We start from the raw sequence: 23029 nt of genomic DNA, 5'->3' as shown, positions 1-23029 counted from the left end.
CAGTGGTAAGCAGGAAAAAAGATGAAGATATATTAACATAGACTCGGAGCGGGTGCGTTGGGCTGGGCTGTTTGAGGCAGAGATGACTGCTGACAGATCTGAGTGATTCGTGAGCACTCGTGCACACATTCTTTTTCATAAACACAAACACAGGCGGGGGACGGCGGGTCCGGCTAACGCAGCTCTCTCAGTGCGTGTGAGACACAGGAACCTGTTGGCTGACAGCGACATCCTGCTGTTCCATCACACAGCGCAGACAGACATCAGGACGCACCAACACAGTGTATGCTAAACAGCTGCAGCAGCTCTGCTGTGGAGAGACTGACATCCTCAGCAGCCGCTTCCAGCGAGCAAACACCAATAACTGAGACTCACTGCCAACACAGACAGATAAACAGAGAGCAGACACACACAAACACATAATTACACAAGTGCTGTTACACTGTCAACAATGTTTCACAGAAAAAAAAGTCAGAATTTTGCAGGGGTTTTGTTGTTGTTGCTTAAAATTAATGAATCGGTGGACGAACCGTAAAGTTAGACATAGATTCTACTGATGTGAAATGTGTGGATGTGTGAAATTAAACTTCAGTGAAGTTTTATTGATTTCTTTTTGATACATCAAGGCAACTCGGATCTTTCTGCAAGATATCATTTGAATCTGTTTATTTCCTCCATGTGGAAGATGGACACATTATGTAGTAACAGACTCTGTCAGGATGAGTATTAAGGGTACCTAATAAAACCCAGTGCCCCTCTATGTCTCAATGTTTGTCATGGAGTCTGTTGTCTTGACTTAGGAGTCTTCATGTTCATGTTATTCACTTATTATTATTCAGATTAAGTTATTCTGGTCATCTCAAACTGGTTTTGTAAGGATGCCAGTGAGATCACTGTACCTAAATGGCTACCAGAGCTCAATAAAAAAAGCTCCTTTAGGATGGGGTGGATCCGGAGGTGCACATCAAAGGTCTGCAGCTGACAAATCTGCGGCAACTGTGTGACGCAATCATGTCAATGTGGACCAAAATCTATGAGAATGTTTCCAGCACACCTTGGTGAACAAAGAATTCAGCTCATTCTGAAAACAAAAGGTGGTTCAACTAAGTAGTAAGAAGGTGTACCTAATAAAGTGGCTGGTGAATTTCTTTGTGTGTCTTTGTGTTATTTTTCTTCCGTCCTTCCTTTTTTGATTGCCTGAGCAACCCCAGTTTAACCTGAAGTTCACCAAAACAAGGCTATCTTTATCCTTATCTGGCTTCACTTACCCTAACATCAACAGGCAGCGTCAGGCTTTCACAGACGAGGCTATCAACTCGATAAATCAACCCAGGGTTTCCACACATAAAAGAACGGAAACCTATAATATTAGAAAAATCCAAAGAGGTTAAAGATACAACGCAGACTAAAAGGAGCACAGCTGCTGCAATCGAAGTAGCGCTGCGTGAGTGGTGGTGATGTGAAAAGCACCGTGCATGGCATGTAGGTCTGTAGTATTAAAAAGCCCTCCAAGAACATTTGCGCGCTTTAAGGCCTTTGAATGTAAAAGCTCTATTTACTGCAAATAAAGACATTCAAAGCCAAGAAGAAAAGCTTGGGAAAAAAGCCCACTGCGTCAGGTATTAGAATTATTAGTATCACTGCCCCATCATTAAAACACAGGCAAGATCTGAGTATAATTACAATAGTGCAGCCTCTCCTGCTGAATTAATTCTGCCCTAAATGGACAGAATTTCCTACAGTGTGCAAGACACTCTTTGCCTTTTCCTACAGCTCCAGCAGCCCTTAGCTGCTAACACCTGAGAGAAGGTAAAGAACAAAGAGAATTAAACCTTTTAAGTAGCATATGGTGCTGCATTAAGGCATATAGAACAATACAGGTTTTTAAAAACTGTTTGTAACCATCAGGGAAACATGTAAGGAAAACAGTTTCTCGTGAGAATATATATATTTCTACTGAATTCCATCAGGGAAAGACAAAGACTTTAACGTCTCCTATAACGACTGACCGTCTTACCATCTGTGCACCGAGGCCAACTGGATCTTTCAGGAACTGTAACTATTTTCCAGAGAACTGATTGCCCAGTAGGCTGCGATTTCTTACCTGCTGGCCTGTTATCACAAACACAACCTGCCCCAGAGAAGTGAGCCAGTGAAGTTACCTCCTTATCCTAACGCAGGCCTCTGTACTTTGCTCTGCACTCCCCTCAGTCTTTTTCAGATTGCCTGTGTGCGCTGTGCCACTCCACGTCTGTGTTCCTCATCTCTAGGCTTTGTCAGTTCCACTAGTTTGTGTCTCATTTAGTTTTTACCTTTGTTACACAACACTTTGGTTTGCTTCTCCATGCTTTCTCTATTGAGACTTCTTGCTTAGCTAAGTCTAATAAAGATCGATGTTGCTTCTACCTGTTTGCGTTGGCTGCATGTGTCAGCGTGATGGAAGTCCATGGCAGCATTTAGTGCCAACCTTTTCTCTCTCTACTTTTAGAGATAGAGCATTTTAATGTGGACACATATTGCTTGGCTGTTGCGATGCAAGTAATTTTTGCTGGTTTCCAACTTTAAGCCAAAGGAACGACACATCCTTTACTTGTTATCACTATGGCCAGATGTAGCAGAGTAGTTTGAATCCGGTGACATGTTCTGACTTCAGCTGATGGTGAGAGAAGTGCAGAGGGAGTTTTTTTCTGAGATAACATTCAGGTTTTTTCTTTCCCTTTCCTTCAGCTCTGATGAGCTAAGGGCACCCGAGTTGACATCGGCATTTTGGACAGCCAAAATGACTTCCCACTATAAGCAAGCAGATGACGCTATGGATTATTTCACATTTGATAATAGGTTGTCAGCATTGCCTTGCTCAGGCAGTTTTCAGGGGCATGGGCAAAAAATAAATAAAAGCTCTAATTCTAACTCAGCTGAGCCAGAGAAGGTCATGAACTATGAAAGGACCAGGGCAAGGCCTGAAAAGTTTTGATTGCTACTTGAAAAGGGCAATTTGCACCCAAGAGGAAAAAGGGCAGACCATTGCCCCCATGAACGCCAGGCGTTGTCAGTGTCAAAGCTGACTTGTATGAGCCCGAGTCACCACAATAGGAAAAAAGCAGAGGCTTAGGCTGGGCAGCAACACCACTAGCAAGGACCTTAAAGACTATTCTGTCAAATATCAGCTGCGACTGACAGCAGTTCTGCTCCTGGTGTCAACAGAAACCAACTGATCACCAAAGGCTTTTTACATCTACGGACTTTTAGCACAACATCATCGCAAAGAATGGTTCTGTGTTACTACAATCGCTGGCTTAAAACAGTAAACAAAAAGTGAATCTGCACGTCCTTTAAAATGTGTGTTTCAAAGGGTTGGTAAAGCAGGGATTACTTGCAGAGCCTGATCCTAAACATCTTGCTGCGTGCTTAGCACTTAGCTCGACACACAGCGAGATGGGAATATGACGGTGCTTGAGCATCACAATAGCTGAGATTCTTTCCATTTTCCTCATACTGAGTCATTTTACTGACATTTCGAACATTTTGAATACAATAACGAGGCTCTGAAATGGAATAAAACATTTCTGAACAAGCAAGTTAACTTGGTTTATTTAAAAGACATATTCGTAGTTCTGTTTAAAGGAGTCATTGGTACAAATGGTTGTTTATACTGTCATACAAAGGAGGCAAAATTAAACTAAATTTCATCATAACCAATGCATGTATAATTTCAAAAGCTGCAGTTGTGCATAACGTAGAGGTCGGAATCACCAGACACCCAACGATATGATATTATCACAATACTTAACTCTCAATACTGCTTTTAACAGTATTCCAGTAACATATACTTCAGCTATTTTCTTACTGCAAAATGAGATTGTTAAGCATATCAACACTCACACTACAACCTGCCATTAATGCTGCCATAAGACAGATCCTGTCTGCTATCAGTCTGCAACTGAATGGGGTCAAGTTAGCAATTACATTTAATCTGCTTCTGATAATACAGCAATTAACTGAGATAAATAGCCAAAAATGACATATCTACCGCTGTTTAAATGAAATAAAATCACATTAAATAGAAACACTGATCAGAAACATTTAATGATTACATTTGAACTCAGCAACCAAACAAAATACAACCAGCTGAAAGCCAGATGAGTCCAGTCTTCTTGAGCTATGCTCATTGATGAAGACAAAAGACCTCAAAAAGAAGTTAACTGGACTTCTTCACGTTGTTTTAAGATGTTTCACTTCTCATTTTCTTTTCAAGCTCTTAAGACTACCATGACCTGGATGATCCTACCTGGTGACCTGTGCCATCACTTTGTAAACAAAAGTGGTTATGAGTGTGAAACACCCTCAAGCTATGGGTAATCACTCAGTCACTCACTCATCAAGGGTTGCATTCAGTGGGAGAATGTGAAAGAATTCAACACAATCACCAGGCAGCCACTGATTTTCTTGTAGATACAAGGAGACTGCTGTTCTCTCTTTACTCATGTGACTGAGACATTAGCTTGTTGTGAATTAGGAGCTAGCTTTATCAAGCTAAGTGCGACCAGTGATGGATGTAGTTTGTTCAGCTGACGTTCTCACAGGATGGTGGTACATCAGATGAGCCCTTGTTTTTATAGTATTGCCAGAGTTTTTATTTTAATTTATTTAATAAAATATTGATATTTATTGTCCCTGGATTGATGTCACGACGCAAATTATCGTGATAGTATACTGTATGTTTCCCCTCACCCATAACTGTTTGTATTCTTACTGTAATTATGTACTGTATTTGTAATTTTGGATAGAAAGTGGGTAAGTTATCAAAACTGACATATTCCCTGAGTAAAAATAGCAGCCATAGCTTAGATGTAAAGTGTGTGCCTGCCATCCTTTCTGAGTATAAATATAGAGTTTAAAGTCACGTCCAGGTAAATACACTCATTCTCTTAATTGATAGCACTGAATAAATAGCTATTATAGTCTATTATAGTAATGAATACATTGTGCACTGATATCCAGGGTCCTTTAATAGATAAACTGTAAAAAGAACCAAAGTAGAATGGCTTTAATGGATTGTGTTGACCTTTCAGACTGGTCGTCCACATCACTGGATGCAAATTATTTCACTTAAAGCAATCATGTGAAGAGTGGGAGCAGAAGGTCAGATCAGAGGAGCTTTTGTTTAACGGAAACAAATGGATTGCTCTTCTGTCATCCTTCAAGGCAGTGATCCGCTCATTCAGCAGTGTGCAGATTAAATGAAAAGCAACTTTTGCTAACGTGCTTATATCTACAAACGTCGACTTTTAAACAGGGACTGTTGTTATATGTCTTTTCCCCTTTTTTTTCTAGCATCTTTTTCCTTTTGTGATCAACATTTCACTAATAACTGTATTACTATAATAACAAAATCCATTTCATTGATGGTGGTGAAAAAAGAAAGAAAGAAAATCAAAAGATGCGTGTAAAGCACAGTTCACCAGAACTGAATAAGAGTATTATTTTTCTCCATGTTTTTGTTATCTTACTACTGTGCCTCAGTTGCCTTCTGCTTGAATTTGGATTTAATATCTCAAAGGAGGTCCAGTCAAGTAAAATTTATATGTTTTTTTTTATCAATCGTGTACTTAGAGCAATGTTTTCTTTTTCTTTTCTTTTTATCTCTCCACAGAAATGGACGGCAGAAGCATGAATTCCCAGATTGATCTTTAACAAGTCTGTAAGGTCTTGCCAGTTTGTTGTAGGTTTCTTTAGGACAACCTACAGAAAATCAAACTTCATAAACAGAAAATTCAAGGACAAGGAAAGTGGAACGTGTACTAAAAGGTAAGAACAAAAGTAAGAGAGAACATCATTGTTCACAGATAAAAAGCACTCCAAGTTAAAAGGTAATGATGATGAAAGGGAGACGTGTCAAAGCTGAAGATGTGGTTACTGAGGGCAAAATTCTGATATTGTTTTAGATAGGTAGATACCACTGTCATACATACCATACTGTATGTATGACTTTTAAAGACTATATATAAAACAGCATCCATGCATTCTCTTCAACTTGTCTAATTGAGGGTTGCATGGAGGCTGGAGCCTATCCCAGCTTTCAGGGAAGGTACAACCTGTAACAACCATCAGATTTGCACCTACAGTCAATTTAGACTGACCCCATGCATATCTCTGAACAGCGGGAGGAAGCTGGAGAGAACATGCAAACTCCACACAGAAACCTATGGTCCTCTTGCTGGGACACAACAGTGGAAACCACCTCATCACCAGGGCGCCCATTTTAATACAACATGATGTTCATTCATAAGTTCATAAGTTATTGTCTCTACTGTAGACAAATAAGGCAATAAGGTAGGAACAGCTTTACTGTCACGTCCAATTTTAAAACTCTGGGTTGGAAGTAGCAAAAATGCTCAGCTCAAAGCTTTAGGACTGCAGAGCAGTGGGGTCATGTCAAGGTTACTTAACAACTTGACTTTACTTCACAAAAAGTTTTCAGTTTTTTACTGAAAAAGAAAAAAAATGATGATGTCGATTAACGTTACACAAGAGCCGGGGGATCTTTGTGTTTTCACCAAATCCACTTTGTTACATTTAGTAAAAGATACATGGTATCTAAAAGATTGTGGTATATCATCCGTCACAACATTGATCCTGCACATTGACAAACGATTGAGTATGACTGAGATGCCAAAACATCCTTAACAAGCATTCATATTTGACAAGTTGCGAGTGAGACCGACCACAACTGATGATGGCAGTGAAGCTTTTACAAAATGGCAGAATTTGACACCCAGCAAATTAAAACAGTCTGTAATACTTTGAGGCTCTAATGAAAAAAGCATCAACAGAAAACAGCATGACGAGGAGACGCGCTTCAGCTCTTTTTCTTCTTGGAAATGGTGACCTCGCCACCCGACAGCCAAGTTCCAATATCCTGTTTAACACAATAGGGCATAGACCAGCTGCTTTTTTAAATCTTTCAAGTTTCAAATATATTTCTTCAACCCACAAACAATTTTGATGAATTTTAATGAAATATGCTACAAATGTGATGTTTTTTTGGTCTTTTTGTTTGTCTCTCATTTTCAGTTGTCCATTTTCTGATTTGTGTCAGTGCACATTTTGTGCTGTTCTATGTTCAACAATGGAAAAAAAGCCATAAAAATGTTGTTTCTATTTGAGTTAAGCACATAGGATCTTTAATTATACTGCGTAGTAAAAGTAACCCTGTTTTTTTTTATAAAAGAGAAACAGATTGGATATAAAGTATGAACATGCCAAAGGTGGCAACACACACACACAGTGTTAGATATTAAAGAGTTCTATAGGACCAAATATTAAGTGCATGTAGCACTTACTGGTACCTCTGAATGCACACGAGGTATTATTTTTATTGGTAACAGCTTTGATACACTTTATCATGTCAGCTGATGACAGCAAATGCTGCAACAGGAAATGACCTTAGATGAACTCAGTAAAGTTGATGTTTGAAGCAGTAAAATGCTGCCTAGTGATGAGCTGGCAGTGGCCACATATATTATTTCATCACCACTTTTAAGGGTAGGTGTGTAACATTAAAGCAATGATAGTCTTTGATGTGCTGCATCAGTTGGCAGATGTCTGGCTCCTCTGCAAACGGTGACTTCACTGTGCACTTAGGATAAGTCAAAGTCTGTTCGTCAGCTATGTCACATTCACAGACTTGATGAACAGAATATCAGCATAATGGGGGCTATTTCCAGGATAACCGTGATATGACCCACATTGTGGTATTGTTTAGTTTTAGTTTTAGTTTTTTTACTGCATTACCATAAGAAAGTGCCAAACAGAAACTGTAAACACATTTTTCCCCCTATGTGTTGACAAAACCGGAGTTTCCATTCACTAAACACATTTTTTAAAACAGTCTCCAAAGTGAATGACTCTAAAAACATCTCAGTGTAAAAGGAAAACTGAGGTTTTGGAAACAAAACAAATGAATTTCTGTACATAAAACTGAGAGACATTACTGTGAAATAGGCATGGGCACAACTCACCCACCGCAGATGGCTGCAACTCAGTCATATTTACACTCTGGGTGCTATAACATATATTTTATATTATACATATAGAATGTATGTATAATATAATCGTGTGTGACAGACAGTATTAGTCATGTGATAGACTGCTAACCTATCCAGGGTGTAACCTGCCTCTCGTCCTTTGATAACTGGACTAGCAACCCTGAACTGGATTAGCAGAAAAAATTGGATGGATGGATTCTTTAGAACTGTCTTCTGATTGGTTTGAATAGGAGGTGGGTGGGGCTTTCGTGAAAACAGCCAGGCAGGATCTTAAGGATATTCACTCTCTCTGATATCATAAAAAGCCAAGAGTATGAAAAATCCTGTCAGAAATTGAGCGAGCAGTATGAAGCCTGAACCTTTGGTTCACAGTAATTACATGTAAATACACCGGCCTCATTATTTCAGACTCTGGCCATGTTTAACAGTGTGTTTATTCCAGAAAATACTGAAGACCTCTTTTAATTTCTTTAACCTACATTTGAAATACACAGCATCTGCTTGCTGTGAATGTTGCTGCTTAGATGTTTGTCGACCAAAACAATAAGACAGAGAAGAGGCTTCCTATTTTTCAGGTATTTTAGTGTGGATAAAGACCTTTGCTAGTGTGGACATACTTCATATTTTTTTAATTAGTCATAATTGATTCACTATATTTGGAGAAAAAGACCTCAAATGTGGTTCACACTGCCAGTCGGTTGTGTCAAAGTGGTGCTCAGCCAAGCTCAAGGAACCAGGCATCAAACCCTGTGGAGCCAGAGAAGCACAGGAGCCAGGAAAACAGGACTAAATGATGTAGTCTGGTTTAGTCACCATTGCAACCATACTAACCGAGCTACTCTCTCTTTCCCTCCCTCCTCTTTTGAGGTTTTTTGTTATTTCTCTCACATACAGACCCACAAAGCCATCATCCAAGCATGCTTCACAGGCTTCAAGGCCAGCAAGACTTCCCAAATCCTTCTAACATGGCTGGCTGTTCTTCACACAACCTGAGCCTTCTGAGAATAACAACCACGGAAGTAAGAGTGGATAAAATGAAAAAACAGAAGAGAGAAGGATAAGGTGGCAGCACAAATGGAGATGTGTGGGAGAAGGGAAAAGCAGAGGAGGCTCAGAAAGAAACGTAGGACTGGAGGAGACAGGGAGATACGAAGGAAACAAATGGCAGAGAAAGGGAAAGAATTAGAGGTGAAAGCGTGGAAGAGCTCAGCGAGTGAATGACACAGTAATGTATCTTCAGCAAGTGACAGCAGGTGAGGGGAGCAGGTGTTAAATATTAAAGAGTCGCAGCAGAGAACCTGGGCAAATGGCCCCTACTGATATGGGACATCCCAGGCTGGGACAGACGTGCACATCCACACACACACACACACACACCCACACACACATGCACACGCAGATACAGAGACACTAAGAGTAGCATCCGACCACAGTGGCAGAGCAAAGCAGAAAGAACATGCATGTTTAATTCACAACCCTCCATTTCAGCATGTTCCTGTTCCTACACACTGTGACCCTCTGCTCCCCCCTCCACACACACACACACACACATGTGAAAATAGAAAGTTTAAAGTCGAGATGAACAAGGCTGGCAGAGAATAAGCGAGCATATATGAGGCTGAGGTAAAGCCAACAACATGTCTTATTTCCCAAAGCAGTTTCTTTGAAATGGAAGCACAGCATTCCAAACTAATCCTGTTCCTCTCCCGGGCTTACACATACACTCTGTCCACATCCATTCCACGTTCCCTAACCATGTCTCTCTCCTAACTGCACAACATCAAACTTCCCACTGTTTATCCCCTGACACGCATTATGAGGGATGAGGAGGAGGCAGAGACTGGAAAAGAGAGAGAAAGACAGCTGGAAAGAGTGGACAGATCTCTAAGCTGTTTGTCTTTAATTAGGAGAAAAAAAGCATCTTGGTCTGCAGCTGGCAGAGGCTGATTTAACTCACTTAATTTCAGCCAAAATGTTGCTGTACAATAACAATGTAGGGTGATGGTGGATAAGGTTACTATCTAGAGGGCCAGTCTGTTACTAGTGTGCAACTGCAGAATAACCCTGAGGTATAAAGCTTCTTTTATAAGGTGTACCGCCAGGACTTATCAGAATTTCGGATAATAAAATTCTCAAAGCCACAAATATAGACAAAGACAAAATTTACTGAACTGAGAACAAACAAACTGCCATACCTTTCATGTTTTTTACTGAACACACTGAGGAAAAAGTAAGCGAACAATTAAGGAAATGAGATTGGATGCGTAGGTTGCAGAGGTGCCTCTCTCTACAAAAAAAGGCAGACAAAATCTGGTTAAAGACAAAGTCTGCTTTTCTGAGGAAATATAGCTTTGTGTGAAGCATTCCTCGATGACAACAACTTTTAAAGGGGTTAGAAAATCTTTATAGAGACATATGAAGCTGGAAAGGCTGCAAAAGCTTCTTAAAAACCTAGCTGGTCATCAATCCACAAAGACAAGCTGTCAGCAAATGGAGGCAATTCTCCCTGGGAGTGGGCGTCCTGCAAAGATAACACCAAGAATACATTTTGAAATCCTGAAAGATTTGAAAAAGAACTCAAGGGTGACAAGAAAACACCAGCAAAAACTGTGTTCATGTATCATTGATGAGAAAAATCTGTATAAAAAAGATGTAATGGAATGGATAGCATGCAAACCACATTCAAAGTAGGTGTAGGTGTTAAAGAACACTTTGTTCTTTGGACAAAAATCCACAACACTATGATAAGGATGAAATTAACTGTACCCCGAAAACTTGTTCTAACTGTGAAGCACGGTGGAGTGAGCATCATGGTTGGGGGCTACTTTGGGTCCCAGATCCAGTGCAGTCTTTGGAGGAACAATCCACTCATTAATCCAATCTTAAGTCAGAAGCTGTATTTAAAGAGGACTGATGACAAGCAGTCCAAAATTCCTTTGTGCTTTGCAAGAAGCTACATGAAAGCCTGGTAGACGGTTCATTTAAATATGTGCTCACTTAAGCCATCTTGTTCCAGCAGCCCACTTCTCAGGGTGTAATTGTTCCTCAACACCTGACGTGGACCTTGCCAGGTGTGACGTCCGAGCCGGTATTGCTTCATATTTATGTCTCTTGCTCATGTTTGAGGGAGGCTTAGTTAGCATAGGGGGGGTCTAGCCTAGGGACCCTTACTGGATGTAGAAGTCCTGGTATGGAGTCAAACTCATAACTCCCGTTCCATATAGTCTTGCCACCAGAGATGGGCAGTAACGCGTTACTTGTAACGCGTTACTGCGTTATCAGATTACAGTAATCTGATTACTTTTTTCAAGTAACGAGTAAAGTAAAGGATTACTATTGCAAAAACGGTAATTAGATTACCGTTACTTTCCCGTAGGAACGCTGCGTTACTGCGTTACTAAAACCGTGATTTTTTGCGAGAATGTCTCACGACAGTGACGTAAGCGAGTGCGCCGTTAGTGACAACAGCTGTGTGCAGATCAACAATGGATCACATATCGACTGTGGGAGAGAGTATGAGCGTGCAGCGTTTAAAGCGTTTAAAGCGTGGAAGTACTTTGAGTTTGATTCCATAAAAAGTGACAAAAACATTAGCGTCCATCGTTCGTGGGAAGAAAACTTCTTTTTACAGTGAAAAAAAACCCCTAAACTTCCAAGCAAGCACCGAGTGCGCTACGACGTAATGGGAAACTCACAGAGAAACTCGCGGATTCTTCAACTGACCGCTGCGGCACACCTGCACCAGGGTAAACCTCCGCCTACCGCAGTCCTGCTTTACAGGTGAAAATAGAGCAACAGGACCGCTGAGTCTTTGACTTTATTTATTTTCTGCTGTGTTTTACTTGCATCTATTTGAAAGAGTGAGTGTAAACACAAAAAAGATTTTTATTTTATGTGCTGGAATGTGCAGAAAATAGGTTTAAATGTTAAACTAATTTATTCAAGTCAGAGAATGTTGCATATAATTAAATTTTTGCTTGATGCATAAAGTTAAAAGATTAAAACTGATAAAACAAGTTTTAAAAAGAGACTTTTCCATTTGATTACATTTTGTATGATGGATTATGCAGAAAAAGTAGAATTGGGCTGAAAGATCTATCGCTTTATCACCTCTTCAGGTTGTAAATCGTGTTTTAAAAAAGTAACTAAGTAACTAAGTAACTAAGTAATTAATTACTTTTGAAAATAAGTAATCAGTAAAGTAACGGGATTACTTTTTTGGGGAAGTAATCAGTAATTAGTTACTGATTACTTTTTTCAAGTAACTTGACCAACACTGCTTGCCACTACGCTATCCAGCTGCTTATTGAGCACAAGATCTATAGAGGCTGGGGTCTATCACACCAGGTGATAGATGTAGCAATACTGAATGATAGCAACATCAGGAAGAAGGACACGAAAAGCTGCAGAAGTACCAAGAGCTCAAAGAAGAGCTCGAGAAAATGTGGAGGGTAACAGTGGGGCCAGTGGTAGTCGGAGGGCTCGGTGCAGTGATCCCCAAGTTAGAAAAGAATAGAATAGAATAGAATAGCCTTTATTGTCATTGTACAGAGTACAACGAAATTGGAGTGCCACTCCCTTGGTGCAAGTTTCAATAATAAATATAAATGTAAAATATAAAAAGTACAAAAAAACAATCGTTAGTACTCAAACAATAGTATGTACAATATATACAGGATAGCAGCATTAATATAATGACAGTATGAATAGGCGAGTGAATCTAGTAGATCCCAGGAATAACATTCAAGATCTCTGTCCAGAAGAGCGCAGTCCTAGCAGCTAAGATACTGCACAGGATACTCAAGCTCCCAGACCTCTTGTAGAGGACCCGAGCTTGAAGGATAGACCACCCGCAGTGGCGAGAGGGGAATAAAAAAAAATTATATATATTTTTAAAATGTATAAAATATTAAAATGACGTCATTTTAACGTCATTTTAACGAGATTAACACTGACAGCACTAAAATATATATAAAACTAACAGGACCTCTGCCTTTCCCTTACAGTATAAATACCTCATTGTATTTTTGGTGACTTAGTAGAAGATGGCCAAAAATTATGAGTAATCACTTCAGAAATCCTGGTAATTCCAAAGGATTCATGAAAGATTCTTGAAATCCATAAATCTGACAGAACAATCCTGCGCATAAGTCTCCAAGCTTCCCTCATTCCAATCTACAAGATGCTGAACAAAAGATAATCCCTGTACATACATGCACTATCCAAGCCAACTGGATGTGGTCATGCACCGTTATGTTATTACAGTACTTTATTATACAGAAGCCTGCAAAACCAGAAAAATGTACACATACAACAACCTTTAAGACTTTGCTTAACTGTGAGATATGGTAACCTGCCAAGATATCTGAAAAATGTATACATTAAAAAGCAATATTGCTTTTTTTAAAGGTGGCTGGGGGCACGAATTTCAATTCCCTGATTTGCTTCTAAGACAAACATTGTGGAGTAAAAATGAGCATAATTATTATTTTTATGAAAGTTGACCAAAATCACTGATACTGATGGTTCTGATCAGTTTAAAAATGGCCCCCAAAGCTACATTCTCACTACTATGAAAAAAAAAAAAAAAAAACTGAGCCAAACTCAAATTGACAAAAAACCTACTTGAAATATATATATATATAAATCCTCGTTTTAACACTTTTATTATTATTATTTTTTAAATAGAGAGTCATTGCCTTAAGTCACCTCACCCTGGTTCTTTATCAGTTTATATGGATCGCTGCAGTGCCCATCCCTGTTTATAGCTAATAAAAGTGACAACTGGAGAAAGCCTTTACTTGAAATGTGACACAATCATGACAGTTAAGTTGGCATTCTGGCAGCTTAACACTGCTTTAACACCAAGGATTTCACACTTGCACTGCCCACCTCTATGTATATCCATTATTTTAGAGCACAATTTTTTTTTTCTTCTGTATTTTCTTGGCATCATCCTCTTCCTTCTGTTTTTGCTCTCCATCTAAAGCATGCTGTCTAAACTGATACTGTGGCCAGCTAACATACCCAAGGTACCACAGGAGGATCCGCTCATTTTTCCACTCCTCTAGTACAAACTTGATTGGCACACTAACAGAGTGAAGTGTATGTATACGTGGTGACAGAGAGCACACGACTCGCTCAAGCTGCAAAAAAGCACAATGTTGTTTGTTAGTCCACAGTAATCAAGCTGAATTGTTACCAGCCCACTGGGATTTATTTCGATCCTCCAGATTATCGCTACACCACTGACAGCAGGTATGAAAGCAGTGGTCACACTGCCAAGAGATGTTTCACATAGCCAGACTTTTTTTTTTTCTTCCTCCACAGCAAATCATGTTTGCTGGAGTTGGTTTGTTTTTATTTTTCAAAGTCTTCAGACCATTCCTGCTTAAATGTGTCTGATGTTGTGAGATTAATGGGAGCTAATAGAGCTGAAAAAAAAGTGCTGAAGGGGGTTATTGTGAAGCTGTCACGATCACAGAGGGAGCATCAAGTGCAAAGCATGTGTCAGCCTCACTGAGAGTCCTCGGCACCTCTGTAATTATTTTTAATAGGCGCCATCAGCAAATGCTGTAGCACACCAGTATGTCTGACGCTCAGAAATATTATCAAAAGAATCAATCGGTTAATAAACAAATAAATGCCAGCTATATTTTACACCTAATCAAATAAAAATACCAAACTTTTGATTGTTTCTTAAATGTAATATTTTTTGTTGAATTTATGTATTTGTATCTATTTATTAAGATTCTGAACAGTAACAGTATCCATTCACAAATGTGTAAAGAGGCCTTTTACATAGCATATCTGCCTCCCAAAGAATTAAAATAGTTATCTATGACTAGCCGCCACATCTTGTTATTATCATGCCATGTGCATTGTAGCAGTTTTTATGTGGCTCGCCTTATCTGCAAATATGCAATAAAAAACCTCTTATCTCAAAGAGGTGATCATGTCTCCCCTTTAAAATATACGCATCTCTTGTTAAAGGTACAGTGTGTAAAATATCACGACTACATGTCAGTGGACTGCAGATTACAGTCACCTGAGTCCTTCCAATTCAAGTGCATAATCCTAGCTATGGTGGCAACTCTGGTCGTTATTCATCTGTAGTGAGCGCAGGCTGCTGGTTCACTGTTTACCTCCACTGTCAATATAACAAGTGTATTCACTCTGGAGGGCGTACGAGTCAGTGAGTCAGTAAAGCTCATGTCTGTGCAATGACAGCAATACTGAAGTGAGTTGTTGACGATATATCAATAGCTAATGAAAACCTATAGTCCCAATCGTGTCTACAGGAAGCTTTAACACGCACAAGGAAGTTCACTTGTGCCCTCTCATGTCCTTTCCCTACATTTCTGATCTGACAAGGTAGATGTGAACTCGAGCAACCGCATGTCTGAGAATTTTCGATGATCTGCTCATTCACTGTTCTTCCATACCTGCCTGCTAGTGGGATGGTTTTGCCCCAATTTAAACCAGGCATGGAGTCTTTGTTATTTACAGGTAAACCCTGCAGGAGCTGTTGTGGAGGAGCTGGTTAGTTACAGGCCATACACACTCACTTTTACACCTGGGAGCTGCCAGAAATGACCGCTCTCTTGTACTTTTGGCCACCGAGCTGTTCAATTAGAGCAGTCGGGGGCTAAGTACCCTGTTTAATGGAACATTAACGGCAGCGATTGAGAGCGAGAAAAGTTTCGTTTATTTATTTCCCCTATCGTTATAAACTCAGCGGGGAGTCCAAACTGCTGACCTTCACGTTACAACCACAGACCCCCTCACCTTCAAGCCAGTTCTGTCTCCTTTACCTCACTCCTCATTTCTGTTATCCTTCTTTCTTGTCTTTTTCTCTCGCACACGCTCGCGCACTGCATCCCCCGTCAAGGAGCACTTCAAAAGGCTGCTGTACTGCGGCAGTTATTGGTTCCTGTGTTTTGGCTGCTGTGCCCTGAGAGATTTAAAAGCTAAAGAACCAGTTGTGTTTGTCCGTCTGTCTGTCAGTCAGCGAGGTCTACAGAGCCAGCACCAGAGAGAGAATTCAGCTTAGAAAGCAATGTACATCCTTAACTTTGCACTGAGCACCGCACCAAAATAAACACACACACATACGCACACACACACACACACACACACACACACACACACACACACACACACACACACACACACACACACACACACACACACACACACAAATACCCGTTCTTAAAAGATATCTCCTCTTTTTTCTTTTAAAACTAGAAATCTGTTTTTTTGTTGTTTTGTCGTTTTTGTTTTTTCTTGCATCCACTGAGCACTAGACATGATACAGCTACATACAGCTCAGGATTTCTTTTTCTTGTTCTTTCTTTTGGTTTTCTTTGGGGGTGGGGGGTTAGGCTTTGCATAGCCCAGTTCTAGACAAAGCAGAAAATGCATTATTACATATTTAAACAATCCTTGATCATCTGCTAAAATAAAAATGATGTACCAGAGGATGCAGCGTGCTCCATGCAAAGGCGTCTTCTGACCTTACAAACACCTCACTTCTAAATGTGCACTTTGTAACCTTTTAAAAGCCTAATTAACATAAAATTACTTCGGGTGATAGCAGCCATCAATTCAGAGCAATTAAAATTCTGTTTAACTTTGACAGCAGCATTTCCACTTTCAACTTAAACAAACACTAATCTGATGGAGCTGTTGATAGCACACACATCATTCAGAAACCTCCCAGTGTATTATTTTCTCATCTAGAGCATTCATTTATAAGACAAACAACCTCAAAGAGGCATCCCCAAAGTAACTCACTGGAAGCAAATGATTTTTTTACTCATGTACCTACCAGCTGAGAGCATGCAATTCACATGTGTAACGCATGGAGCTTAACATTTTTCATATTGGAAACCAAGTGGACTATATGGACTATATCAGTGCCACAAACATCTGGAAAACAAAACTTAATTGGGGTCCTTATTTTCACTTCCAAAAAACAAACATTGATGTATGCAAAGCAGTCCGCCTTGCATGTGTGTCCTCGAAATGGCCAACATTGCGTCAGGTCACTGACCTTGTCAGCCATAATCATAGAGGAGCCTCCGTGGACTCCCAGGACTGGAAGTTGAGTCTGAACGGACAGGAAGTCAAGGATCTGGGCAATGGCTTCCTGATCGGTGCCATCAGCAAACACGATGCCATGGAGACGAGTGCGAGAAAGAAGCTCACACACCTTGGGACAAAGTAAAACAAACTCTTGCATCAGTTTGTGGCAGGCGATGCATTCATGTGTGTAATGCTTGGTGAATGCCAATGCGTTTCTCACCTGTGTAATCACAGACTTTGGGTCTGTTTGGTTCATCTTCAGCGTGACCACGGAAACATCAAGCGCATCTTCGGGGCGCCGAGGTGGTCGGAGATCCTGGTCGATAACGGCGCGCGTCTGGCCCATGATCACGCCCACGCTGAGCCCTGGGGGCTTTTGGGATGCCACAGGCGCCATCATATGGGAAAGTAGGAGCAACATCCAGCCCACTACACCCATTATACCCTGTAAAACACAGACACACACACACACATCAATACAAATAAGAACCAGTAACAGAACATTTTACTCCTGAAATGATGGCGGGGCTCATATACTGAGCCTGTAACAATATTTCTTTACCTTGACAAATTCTGCCTGTTATCAGCAGCATGTCACAGGTGCAGATGAGAGATGCAGCACCGTGCACTGTCAAGGTAAGAAAATACCTGTATATTCATATTTTATGAACATCTTAAATCTTAAAATAATAATCCTGGAGATCATAAAATCTATAGCCAAGACTTTTTAAGTAAAATAACCAACAAGTCACACAGTTTCCGCCACAAAAAGTGAAATCTTTACTATTTTAATGTAAAGAATGATTTTGAGTCATAAAAAAACAAGAACATGTTCAAATCTACAGTACTTTACTCCCTAATAGGCAGGATAAATTTTGGCAGTGTATTCACATGTCTTCAAAAGGCACAGAAGTGATATCAAAGCTTTCTCACAGACTGGGTTTTATTTATCTAAACACAGTGTGACTCAGATGCATTTAATGATTAATCTCAAGTGCAAAACCAAAGATTAGATGATAGGAAATGACTGCGACTAGAAGCCCATCATCCTCTTTTTGTCCTCTAGTGTTCAAAAATAACTTCTTTCAGTGTCAAAGTGGGCAACCGCATGGAGACCAGGGCTAAACCTAACTAACCGCTAATCGGCCTTCATGAGATGCCCCAAATCTCCCTTCCACTGTCTGCTTTTATTTGAACACAATCTATGCCTTCAGGCAGTATTCACAGCAAAGTGCCAGCTATTAACAGATAAAATAACCCCGAAATAAATAATCTGATTTTACCTCATTCCTGGGGTGGGGGATATGAGAGGAAACCAAAGTGCTAAAGGCCCACACAAGTGTCTGCATCAATCAGTAACATTTGCTGAGATGAAAATGCTCTTTAGCTCTATATCCTAACCAAATTCTAGTCTGAGACAAGCTCCTGCTCCCTGTTTCAGCTTACTCTGTATTACCTTCTTTTTTCTGTAATACGAGCAGATCTAAGAGAAGCAGATGAGTAGAGGAAATGCAGTGTGAAATGCCTTGGGCTGAATGAGAGCTAATGAAACCATGATGCAAATGCTACGTTGCATCTCAGCCAAATTCTTACACCGCCACAGTCCAGCAGAGCTGAAAAACACCCCAGGAGGAAACATCACGTCCACAAAATTAACCTACTGTCTTTTTATCTCTTCATTTTCCCCTCTCTTGGTTTTTAACTTTCCACCCATTTCTCCTAATCATCCGTATCTGTTCATTTTCTCTTAATGCACTCATGTTGTTTTTTCTTTTTATTTAATTTTTCCCAATCTGTCTTTCCAGCTGGGTTAGTATGTGTATCTGATCCATGTCATCTCACACCCGGTCTAATCAGGCCAGTTAGTGAAGGCAGTACTTTCCCAGCTTGCTCTCTCTGCCCTGGTGCCCACATACTAGCCCGGAGCTCCAGCAGCACTTAGCATACGCCGCTAAATCACACACCGCTACACTCCTGTCCCAGGGAATTAGTGTCAGCTCCAACCAATGGGACAAGATTACACTAACTTTCCCTGGAGTTAGCATCAGAGCTAACATAACTGGGAGTCAGAGTGTGCTGCACCGCAGTTTTCAAAACGGTCAACGTTTTGGGTCACTGAGTGCTCACGCTGTCTTGGAGGATTTGCATTTGTGCTTAAAATCACATCCTCTGACTCCTGTGATGTGTCATGAGGGATAACTGTTAGCATTCATGCTAATGTTGCCAGATGAGGGCCAAGCAAGATCTTAATGAAGTAAAATGTTCAGTGAGATAATTCTCTGCCAACAAAAATTGGTGTTCACTCTTTAAAAAAATGACTATGAAAAGGAATTTTTATTTTTTCCCCCAGTGGCTGATTTACTGCAGTGGAACAGACTGCAAGGAGCTTTTTCATTTGTGATTATTAAACATGCTTTCTAAATTGAACAAGTTTGCCTCCAAGCAGGAAATAAGCCTCGTCTAAAAGAACAAAAAATTTTGTTTTCGTAGCTGAACTTGAATCTAGATTTGTGAAAATGATGTATCTGTCAAAAATCGAGACAACACACCCAATGTTCGAGCAGGATCTCGCATTAACGGGCCCCTCAAGCCGCAGCTTCAGTGACAGTGAATCAGAGGATGTCTGCGTGCATGCTGTAACACAACCCAGAGTGATTTTCCTCGGATATAAGCACATTTTGTGGTTCAACAATGTTAGCCCCAACTCCTATTAAATAAAGCTCATGTGGGCGTAATTGCTTAAATCTATCAGTCCACAATTTCATCCTTTCATTCATCGCCAATGAAGCAGACCTACATAGTGCCTCTACATGACAACACAAATTATGCTCTTGGTTATACGGCTGTTTCCCCAAAATACCTTAAAGTGGTATTCCACTCGATATCTCTCCTTAAACCTTCAGAGGCCTCTTGTAACAGATTAAGCTTAGTCAGTCACTGACGGAATTTAAGTGACAAAAGTCATTTGCACAAATATGCAAACAGTTTTTGGTGGAGATTCTCTTTTAGGCATCTGTCATACAAATCTGAATTGTGCGTGTGGAAATGCTGCTTCGTGTTAGAGTTGATCAAATTTGTCTTGCTATTTTTCTAACTAAGGATCTGCTGTCATATGCGTAAAGCTGACAGGCATTTATATAGCACCCTACTAACCTGACTAACCACTCAAATCTATCTATTCACACACATGAAACTCTCATCTATCACATTGACACGCTGATGGTTCCATCAGGGCTATTTGGAATTCAGCATCGTGCTCAGAAACTGGAAGGGCCAGTGATCGAAACCCCTACCGCCGACCTCCTGATTAGCGCCCAGCCTTCTCTACCTCCTTAGGCACAACCTTCCTATGTCAAGTGTTCAGTGCAGTGTAAGAGCTCAACATTGTATTATACAGTCAGATTTCGAATATGGTCAAATCGGTGGTCAGCAACAATGCAGCTGCAGTGGAGAGCTTAGAGAGGGAGGAAGAAAATGAGTCCAATAACAAATCAGTAGAACAGGCCTCTTTAGTGCTCCTCTTCATCATGCTGTAGCAATAATATTGTTCTCAACGGTATTGGTACAGAAACACCTGGGAAATGTGTTGCCCTTTTCCTGAGAAAGCATGTAGCAGCGATCGCTATTAAATCTACTTTTGCTTAAGGGCGAGTTTCTTTAGCGAGAGAAAACGTTAAACTGCACATTAACGGGAGCACAAACGCAGGGTTTTTTGCATTATATCAAACCGGTAGGTTGTTCTCCGCACTCTCAGGGTTCAATAACTTAAAACATATTAGCATTTCTTTTGATATGCACAGCCCCGGTGGTAGCACAGGACAACAACTTCCAAACTAAAATATCTCACCACCCTCTTTCTAGTGTGAGTGATACATAAAAGCTTCTTTTTTTATCATAAAAATATATATATATTTTCAGTTTGGTATGTTTATCCCTGTAATACCCGGTTCTAAAATATTAGTGTCAGGGCCAGATTTATGTGCATATTTGAACTGGCAATCTGCATGAAATTAGCGTCTGATTTTCTAAAGCAGAAGCTAATTATCAGTAACTGGGACTGTCTTTAGGTGCTTTCCGCCTGTAAACGAGATCTCCAAAGATGCACCTCAACAGTGAAACTAGGATGCAGAGGGGTGATAAATCAAGAAAGAAATCAAGCCTAGAAAAGCAAATAAAAATGTGCTGATACTGAAATAAAGGTCCCCCATTAAAGGAAGTTTTTAACTTTCCGAACCATTTACTAAGGTCTTGATTAAACGCTAAGTTAGAAAATTACTGGAGCATGTGAGGCAGGAGTCACTCGGAACATAAAATGTTTGGGGAAATAAAAGCCACGGCAGCTTAGATCAAGATCAACATCACAATCTCCACAGTGGCTTCGCTCGAATTAGCTCTGGTGTCAAGTTCAAGTTCAGCTTTAATGATCTCAGCTTTCCATCCTGCTACTCTGCACAACCTTCCTTTAACAGCTCATTTCAAATCTGAGACTCATCCTCCCAACGCTGACCCCTGACTATTGGGCGAGCCTTAATAAATGTACCAGAATGTGTAGTCGACCACAAAATGTGCACTCTCCCTCTGATGTCTGCGCAGTCCCTTAAATGCTAATTGCATTTGCATTAAGAAGAGAGGCACACAAGCTGGATGCACACAAGCTGCATCTCATACTGCGCTTCCAGGCCGATGCACCCGGTCGATAAATAACACGCACGTCAAAAAAACTTGCACTGATGTCGGCTTTCATACTTGCTTATGACTTGACGAGACTGGCAATGTTAGCAGCGTTGTCTTAAGAATCTGGCAGCCAGTGCATAATGCATACATATATGAGAAGGATGAAGAAAAAGGAGTCCGTGTCTCTGTTGAAGAGAGCAGTTCAGCGTTTGGAAAGATTATAGTGCACAGAAGTTAAAAGAAGAGTTGGCCACCCACCTTTATTGTTTCTAAGTTTTATTTGGCTGCAATACTACTGTGAGAAGCTAACCATGCTCGTCACATTACCAGCCAGTCTGTGCTAAACTGTGTCTCAGTTGGAAAAAACTTGCAGATGGCAGTGTGACGTCTTCAGGGGCATATTTCAGGAAAATGTTTTAAAAGGTGTGGAATCCTTGAAAAAGAAAAAAAACTCTGAGCTTGCCTTTTTATACACACATATATATACAGTATATATACAGTATATACACACACTGTATATACAGTATATATACAGTGTATGTATATAAAAAAACACCCAGCACGCCCCTGCGGGCGGTTTATCCTTCAAGCTCGGGTCCTCTACCAGAGGCCTGGGAGCTTGAGGGTCCTGCGCAGTATCTTAGCTGTTCCCAGGACTGCGCTCTTCTGGACAGAGATCTCCGATGTTGTTCCCGGGATCTGCTGGAGCCACTCGCCTAGCTTGGGAGTCACCGCACCTAGTGCTCCGATTACCACGGGGACCACCGTTACCTTCACCCTCCACATCCTCTCGAGCTCTTCTCTGAGCCCTTGGTATTTCTCCAGCTTCTCGTGTTCCTTCTTCCTGATATTGCTGTCATTCGGAACCGCTACATCGATCACTACGGCCGTCTTCTTCTGTTTGTCTACCACCACTATGTCCGGTTGGTTAGCCACCACCATTTTGTCCGTCTGTATCTGGAAGTCCCACAGGATCTTAGCTCGGTCATTCTCCACCACCCTTGGGGGCATCTCCCATTTTGACCTCGGGACTTCCAGGTTATACTCGGCACAGATGTTCCTGTACACTATGCCGGCCACTTGGTTATGGCGTTCCATGTATGCCTTGCCTGCTAGCATCTTGCACCCTGCTGTTATGTGCTGGATTGTTTCTGGGGCATCTTTACACAGCCTGCACCTGGGGTCTTGCCTGGTGTGATAGACCCCAGCCTCTATGGATC

The 23029-nt window shown here is 40.7% G+C and overlaps 1 protein-coding gene across 1 annotated transcript in view; it reads right to left on the bottom strand.

Moving 5' to 3' along the window:
• Positions 1–23029, bottom strand: part of grin2ab (glutamate receptor, ionotropic, N-methyl D-aspartate 2A, b) — a 124128-nt gene that overhangs the window by 74586 nt on the left and 26513 nt on the right. Inside the window, exons 3-4 of the mRNA XM_004568310.3 lie at positions 17356–17580; positions 17104–17262 (exon numbers count right to left, since the gene is read on the bottom strand). Of these exons, the coding sequence (XP_004568367.1) occupies positions 17104–17262; positions 17356–17580 (384 nt within the window). The remainder of the gene's footprint in view (positions 1–17103; positions 17263–17355; positions 17581–23029) is intronic.

This window comes from Maylandia zebra, linkage group LG6, assembly GCF_041146795.1.
Source record: "Maylandia zebra isolate NMK-2024a linkage group LG6, Mzebra_GT3a, whole genome shotgun sequence".
In the NCBI taxonomy this organism is placed as follows: domain Eukaryota; kingdom Metazoa; phylum Chordata; class Actinopteri; order Cichliformes; family Cichlidae; genus Maylandia; species Maylandia zebra.
This window is presented reverse-complemented; position numbering and strand designations above follow the sequence as displayed.